At 51.5% G+C, this 8,294-nt stretch overlaps 1 protein-coding gene across 1 annotated transcript in view; it reads left to right on the top strand.

Annotated features, from left to right (window-relative positions):
• The first annotated feature begins 521 nt into the window (after window positions 1-521).
• The window catches only part of Ttll11 (tubulin tyrosine ligase like 11), a 234,086-nt gene continuing 226,313 nt past the window's right edge, over window positions 522-8,294 (top strand). The window contains exon 1 of the mRNA XM_038336304.1: window positions 522-1,184. Coding sequence (XP_038192232.1) covers window positions 522-1,184 — 663 coding nt within the window. The remainder of the gene's footprint in view (window positions 1,185-8,294) is intronic.

Genomic DNA, 8,294 nt, shown 5'->3' with positions numbered 1-8,294 from the left:
GTTGTTGCCGGGTGCATGCCTTTAATCCCAGCACTTGGGGAGGCAGGGTCAGGCGGATCTCTGTGAGTTTGAGGCCAGCCTGCTCTACAAGAGCTAGTTCCTGGACGGACTCCAAAGCTACAGAGAAACACTGTCTCGAAAAACAAAAACAAAAACAAACAAACAAAAAAATTGTTCCTGTCCCCTGCGCATATGGAAATCTTCAGGGCTTTTCTATCTCGTGGAAGATACCTGAAAGCCAAAAAAGGTGCTCTCCCCTCTCAGTCTGGCGCTCACAGACTAGGGATGAGTGGGTGGATGGTCTGGAGTTAGCCGGAGAGTGTAAGGCTAGGGAAACTGAGTCTTGTGTTTGCAAAACATGTCGCTCCTCACAAGCCCTTCCCCTTCCAGGCTCGGGAGCGGGACGAGAGTTCAACACCTTTTACCCTCAACCTCGCTATCAGCTGGACAGCTTCTGAGCACTCAGCTACTTAGCGAGGTCCGCGGCGATACGGCCTGCGCGCTCGCTGCCCTCTTCTAAGATGGCCGCCGCCGCCTCTGTGACAGGACTGGTCACGTGGGCGCGCTCGCTTGTGAGGTCGCGGTGCCTCGGCAGGCGATTGTCCCTTTCCGGGCCCCGTCCCGAGGCGGCGACTATCCCTGTCAACCGGAGCCTGAACGATCATGGCAACGGGCTCAGGCGGGGAGCGCGTGGCGGCGGCGGCGGCGGCAGTTTGGTCGCGGGCTGGGGCGGCGGAGCGGCGGCGGCGGCGGTGGCTGTGGCGCCGGCACCGGCCCTGAGTGCCATGCGGTGCGGCAGCCCGGATCGGGAGCTGGCGGACGCGGCGGCGGCGGCGGAGGAGGAGCAGCTGAGCGTGGACGCGGGCGCGGCCGGGGAGCCCGAGCACCCGGCGCGGGAGGAGCAGCCTAAGGCCGCGCTCCCGGCCCCTGCGCGACCCCGCGCGGCTGAGGAAGGCGACGTCCGCGTCGCCCGGCGGCTGCCGCCCGCGCTGCCCCTGGCCCCGCCGAGGCCGGCGGCGCGGGCCCTGTGCCAGCTCGCGAAGGCCCGGAGCCGGAGCCGGGGCCGGGGCCGGGGCTACCGGCGCGGCTCGGGTTCGCTGCGTCCGGTCACCGTGGACAGCTCCAAGGCGCGCACGTCCCTGGACGCGCTGAAGATCAGCCTTCGGCAGCTCAGGTGGAAGGAGGTGAGGCCCGCCGCCGCGTGGGCACAGGGGGGTCGTCCTTCCAGGCCCCGAGCCGCTTTCCCGGGCAGCGCAGCCCTTGCCCTGACTCCGCATGTCTGTAGTCTCCGTTACTGACTTTCATTTTCTTCATCTCAGTCCTTTTTAAAGTTTTGTAAACTTTAGTGCTTAGAGTTCCACTCCGCTCTTGAGCCAGGTTTGTACTCGACAACGCCTCCCAACAGCCAGCTAACACCCTGCTACTTAGCTGTGCGACCTTGAGCAAGCTGCTCTTCTTTGTCCAGTTAACCTCTGTAAAAGTGAAGCCTGGTAGTTACCATGAAGGGGCTTACTGCCTAGTGATCGCACAAGTCTTCTGTAAGTGACAAGCCACTTTTATCACTCTCGCTTTCATCCCCGCCACCGCAGACACCACCGCAGACCACGCTAGTGTATGATTCCGGCATGGAGCAGGTGTCAGTCAGTGGGGGTTGGAAGCCTGAGTGAGGAGATGAATCACTCACCCTTGAAGTCATTTCTGTTCTTTTAGGGTATGCGGCAAAGCACCAATGAATCCGAGAGTTTTCTGTTGCCATCAGCAAAGTAAATAAGGCCGGTTGGCTTGGTTTAGAGCATGGGAGCTATTGGCGAGCTTTTGGGAGCAATCTCCCGCAGAGAGCACCAGGACAGGGGTTGAGCCTGTGCCGAGGCTATCTATGGTAGACGTGGTTTAATGAAGTCAGAAACTGGAGAGATGACCGCAGGAAGGTCCACTGCGGTCTGGAGGAGTGGGAAGACTCCGTTCACAGTGTCCAGGTTTGTAGATAAAGTCCCATGTCCAGCCCACAGAGGGGAGGGTCAGAAAGGTAAACGTGGACTAGTCACTGTGCAGTCCTATTGAAGAGAGTCCAGGGACAGACATGGCTAAGGACGCAGTCTGGCCAACCAGGGCCAGTGTTCAACTTCGCCCTGACAAGGCACAGAAAGCAGGCTTGATCTCGGTCACTGGGTCTAAGGACAGCTCAGCCAACCCAACCCAGGTTCATTCTCTTATTTTGTAAATACTCCCTGTGGCCATACTAAGTTCTGTGCTGGGCTGAGGTTCACACTTTGTGCCCTTGCCTTCAGGCGTTGGTAGTTGAGCAGGGAATGAAATGCAGTAGGTAGTCTGTGCATCCGTAGTGCTGCTGGTGCCACTGTCACTGCTGCTACTGTCGCTGCTGCTGCCACTGTTGCACTGCACTCCTTCCCCAGCTGTTTGCATGGCTTACTCTGTGGCCTCTTGAGAGCTCTGATGAGATGGCACATCCTGAGAGCGGTCTCCAGCCTTGCTGCTGTCTCGTAGCATGGAGCACTACCTGACACTGTGTTTTGTTGGCTTATCGTTTTGTTCACGAGAATGTAAGCTCTTCGAGGGCAGGCATTTTGTTTTGTTATTGCTGTACTCAAAGGTGTCTGGCATATGGAAGTTGCTCAATAAATATTTGTTGAATGTGTGAACATATTACGTGATGAGTGCTTCTCTACACTGTGGGAGCGGAGGAGGCCAGCCCCAGCAGTTTCCTGGGGGAGTGAAGTCCAAAGGAGTCTTGAGTGTCCACAGCGGGCAGAGGTTTTTTAGTGGTGTGGCCTCTGGGTCTCTGGTAGGGGAGCCGCATGGGCCCCGCAGAGGAGCACTGTTTAGTGGCTCCCAGACTGGGAGTTCAGCTGAGAGGGAAGGAAGGCAGTAGCAGTTAGCCGGAGTCCTATCGTGTGATGGGCTTGGGCCTGTTCTTGAAAAGAAGCCTTGCAAGCCCATGCAGAAGTCTGAGACTCCAGTCCATCAGCTGTACTACTTAGGACAATCAAGTGAACTTCTTCAGGCCTCAGTGTGCTCATCTGGACAATGAGGGTAGGCGGAGCACACTCAGATTCCCAGTCTGCCACTGCAAGCAGAGGATGACAGTGTTAAACCCTTGTCAGTGAGCCCAGCACAGTGGGCGCTTCCTAGGACCTTACCTTGACTTGACCGGCCTGCCTTCTGACACATGTAAAACTTGTTGGCATGCAGGTAAAGATGCTCATTCTAGCATATTTGAACATAATTCAGTCACAACAAAAAAAACTTCACTGTGACTTAATGATTTACTTAATGCCACCCTTCCTAAGGGACTTGTGTCCCTGTGTTGTGTTCAAGAGATACCCAACAAATGAATGTCTGGATGTTTGTAGCATAACACGTATGTCATTGGATATACTAGAACGTGGAGTTTCGAAACACCAGCCTACGGAACTGAGTTTCCCCTATAATTGCTGTATCCTTAGCATCTAAGACAAAATGATGAGTAATACAGAGACGAACTCGGTACTAACAAAGTACAGACACACAGCCTTTGCAGGCCTCAGTTTCTGCATGTGTTGTGGAAGCAGTGTTGACAAATCCTCTAACTTGTGGAGAGCCTCTTTGGGGCGTGTGGGCTGATGTGTCTGGCTGTACTGCAGAGGAGTGTGGGAGTTCTGCAGGCTGGCTGTGGTGGAGGTGAGTAGGTGGCCCAAGGGAAGGAAGGAGGTCATGCCGGGAGTGGTGGCACCTGCTTCTCACACGGGGACCTGGGAGGCCAAGGCAGGAAGATCATAAGCTCAAGGCAAGCCTGGGCTACATAGCAAGACCTTGATTCAAAAAAACAGAACAGATAAATGAAGGAAGGCCAGGACTATCAATCAGCGTGAAGGTTCCCTCCCTCTTTGCAGGTGTGTAGGAAGAACCTTCCCATTGTGGTCTGCTTCACTGGGGGCCCTGAGCTAGCCCATGAATGCAGAAATGTGCTCAGCTACTGGGAACACTTTCCCTTCCTTTTTTGGTTTCTTTGTAATTCCACACATATCTAAAAACCACCATGATGTCCACAATAATGAGCCCTTAGTCTATACCAGACAAGTATTTAAACTTCCTAATCACTCACGATAGTAGCTGCGTTATTGTACCCATTTTATAGATAGGAAAACTGAAGTATAAAAATGCTGACCTATGTGGGGCCATATGTGAGTCAGGGGCAGAGCTAGCACTTGGGGTGGACAGGCTTCAGTTCCCTGCTCATCTGCAGACTGCAGCAGTGGACGTGAATAAACTAGGCTCCTTGTACAAGAGCTCTCACTGAAGAGGCACCGAGCTGCAAACCAGATGGTCACAGTCCTGTCTGGGGTCCGAGTGGGTGAGGCAGGGAGGCAGGGCCAGGTTTCAAGTATAGGAGTGACATGTTGCTGGCTTAGGGAGCATGTGGGGAACAGAGAGCCAGCTACAGACCATGCTAAGAAGTGTGCATTCCTGTCCGCACTGCTCTGCAGTTTCCCTTGCCTGCGTGCCTCATGCTAACTCAGATGGTTCAGTTTTCAGTTCTGGATGGGTCGAATTCACCTGTGCCCACATGTTCACATTGTTTCTGCAAGAGCGAATTCACAGACGGTAGCTCTGTAAATCTGCAGATGTGAATAAAGTGATTCTCAGTTGACAAAGTCACGTGTCCTCAAATCACTGACAAAGTGGAATGGTTCCTGGCTCACATTTGGAGGCTCGGTAGAAAATTCCCTTCCCATCTCCTGCATGCTTTCCTCCTTCTCTTCTTTCCTCCCTCCCTCCTTTCCCTCCCTCCCTCCTTTCCCTCCCTCCCTCCTTCCTTCCTTCCCTCTCTGCATCCCTGCCTCTCTTCCTCCCTCCCTCCCTCCCTCCCTCCTTCCCTCCCTCCCTCCCTCTTTCTCTCCCTCCCTCCCTCCCTCCCTCCCTCCCTCCCTTCCATCCTCCCTCCCTCCATCCCTCTCTGCATCCCTGCCTCTCTTCCTCCCTCCCTCCCTCCCCCCTTCCTCCCTGCCTCCCTCCCTTTCTCCCTCCCTTTCTTTCTTTTTTAACTTGCCACCTTCATTTAAGGAGGCCGTGGAGAAAATACACCACAGAGAATAGATGTGTGTGAATCACCTTCCTTGAAGATGTCAGACCATGAACCCCAGAAAACATGAATGGGGGATCTGAGAGATTTGATAGTATGTCACTTGTGGCAATGGTTTGCACAGTCCCTGTCCTGAGAGCCATTGTTGACACCCCAGTGTATCTTCTGAAATGCACGGGAACACTACTGTTCTGTCATTTGTGTCATGCGAGTTACTATTTATTAGGTGTGAGTGCCAGGTGTGGCACCAAGTGGATTAAGGAGCTGGAGAAATGGCTCAGCAGTTTAGAGCACTGGCTGTTCTTCTAGATGACCCAGGTTCTCTAGAAGGTTCAGTTTCCAGCACCCACACGGAGGGAGGCTCACAGTTGTAAATCCAGTTCCAGGAGATCTGAAGCCCATGTGTATAGACATACATGCAGACAAAACACCTCCACACATAAAAATATTAGATAAATATGGATCGAGGGGCCGGCATAATGACTCAGTGGGTAGAGATGCTTACCTCCAGGCCTAAGACCCACACAGTGAAGGATGAGAACTGACTATTGACAGGATCCTGTAAGTTGTCCTCTGCCATCCACAGGAACTCTCGGGCACGCCCACATGTACAGATGCGTGCGCACGTGCGCGTGCACGCGTGCACACATGCACATCACACTGAACAAATGAGGAGTTGGAGAGATTCTCAGCAGTTAACTGACTGCTTTTCCAGAGGATCTGGGTTTGAGTTCCAGCATCCCATGGTGGCTCACATGTTTGCAACTTCAATTCCGAGGGATAACTTTTATGGGAGCTAGGCACTCATGTGGTACACAGACATACATGTGGGCAAAATACCCATACACACAGAATCATAAAAAACAATTTAAATGAGTAGCTGTAGTAAAACATTTAGAAAGCAAGTGGATGGAGCACTGATCTTTTTAATTTCTTCCTCACGCTAATCTCAGGCAGATGCTAACATCATTTCCTGTTCAGAGATGAGAAAACCAAGGTTTGAGAGAGATTGGTACAGGACTAGCCCAAGGCTACACAGGTGATAAGTGACAGAGCCATCCAGGTCTAGAATTTGTCACCGGTGTACAATGCTAAACCATCTTTTTTGCTATCCTTTGTTAAAAGTCATCTTGCAAGGAGCTAGGCCATCCCCGCCCCCGCCATTCCCCCAGATAATGGCTGGAGAAAGTGTGGCAGGCCAACACCTAAGCAAGAGAAGCAGCTTTGAGCAGTCATCAGTTTTGTTCCAAAGCTCCTTTGTGGGAGTTCTAGAATTCTCCACTTCCAATCCCTCCTTTTCCATCCAATCTGTAACTCTCAAATGACAGCAGTCACTCAGAGCCAGGAGAGCAGTATTACAAACAGCACTTAAAGCATGCTGAAATACACCCAGCCTGGCCGATGACACTCAGTACCCACTCCTTCCAGTCCTGTCTTCCCAGGCCACAGAAGTGATTCTGGGCTGTCTGATGGCTTCCCAGGCCACAGAGGTGATTCTGGGCTGTCTGATGGCTTCCCAGTCCACAGAGATGATTCTGGGCTGTCTGATGGCTTCCCAGTCCACAGAGATGATTCTGGGCTGTCTGATGGCTTCCCAGGCCACAGAAGTGATTCTGGGCTCTCTGATGGCTCCCCAGGCCACAGAGGTGATTCTGGGCTGTCTGATGCTTCCTCCATGGAATACTAGCCTGTGATTTGCATCTCTCTCTGATTCTTTCTGGAAAAAGGCATAATACAAAATGAAAACCAGGGTGCTTTTCCCTCCCCCTTCCCTTTTGAGTTTCAATGATAGTGCAATTTATGTCGTATTTTTGAAAAGAGCATTATACTTGAGAACAGTTTATACCCCACTCCATCAAATGTTCTCCTTCAGCAGACATGTTATTTTAACGTCTAATCCACCAGAATTTCCCCTTTGCTAGTTAAACTTGTCACCACATAAAAATCACAACTCACGACTGCTGGTATTTGAGCAATATGTGTAATAGCTCCGGCACCCAGACTAACTTCTCCAACAGCCCTTCAAGACAGTAAATTCCAGGCTCATGTTCAGGGGCTGTAATGACTGCACATTAATTTTTTTTTAGCAGGTGTAGTATTTTCTGGGGCTGTTTTCTAAGGAACAGAACACACACTATACATCATTCCTTCATTTTGCCATTAGTTTTGGATCCTGTTTTTACGTCAGCTGACGTTGAATACAAAAATCCTCACATATATTTTGTTTCCCTTTAAAATCTATTCCTGAAGAAGAGCAGATTGTGAAAGTAATTGGCCACTTTCAGCTGCCTGCTCTCAGAAAAAGGACCAGGTGGCCAAGGGTCAAAATCCTCACCATTAGCTGCTTGGAGAGTATGCTTGGGACACTCTCCTCGAGGCTCAGCTCCTTCAGCTGTGATGATATTTGCCCTACCAAGCGTCTATGAGAGGCACGAGAGAAGGTGCGAGCATCGCCTTGACCCAGGGCTGGACACAGTGCTGGACATAGTGCTGGCTTTCAGTTCACTCCTTTTCCATCTGCTAGGCAATGGAGACATTGGTCTGTGTTTGTGCTGGCTGTTTAATCTATTTCATTAACTATAAGAAAAACATATCATAGAGGTCAGTCTGTCGGTTAAGCTTATCCCAAGCACATATAACTGTTCATTATTTTATAGATAATTGTGACCCATGTCTACCTGCTCGGTAAGGGCTCCAGGGATATGACAGATAGCGGACCCCGGTCAGGGTGGGGATGGAGCCCAGGGACTTATGGCAGCATCTGTGTAGCATGTGTCCTTTGTCGTTGGGTTCACCAACAAGCAGGTGGCTTTGCTGGGGAGAATGAAGTGTGTGCTGTGTGAACTGGGAGAAGTGTGTCTTTCCTGGCGTGGTTTCTTTGCTCCCTCCTTCCAGACCTCCCAAGGAGTCTGGAGAAAGGATAGACATAGTTTTGAACGTTGCCTCTGTCACGTGGCTCTGTGGCCTGGACAAGCTGCTTCACCTCTCTAAAAATGAGCATAGTCGTGAAGGTTGTCATACAGTCTCAAGCACCTGGGATTGTGAACACGTGGGTGGATTTAGCTTTCTCTCTAATGAATTTCTGACATCCGGATTACATTTTATAACAGTGATGTAGGCAGGTGCATAAGCTTGCTGTTCCTTTAATTCATTTTGAACCTCCCTTTCCTTGTAACTGCCTTGAGATCCCCTCCCCAAATGCCATTTGGGGGGT

This window comes from Arvicola amphibius, chromosome 7, assembly GCF_903992535.2.
Source record: "Arvicola amphibius chromosome 7, mArvAmp1.2, whole genome shotgun sequence".
NCBI lineage: Eukaryota > Metazoa > Chordata > Mammalia > Rodentia > Cricetidae > Arvicola > Arvicola amphibius.
The sequence above is the reverse complement of the archived record's forward strand: the minus strand, read 5'-3'. Positions and strand labels throughout refer to the sequence as shown.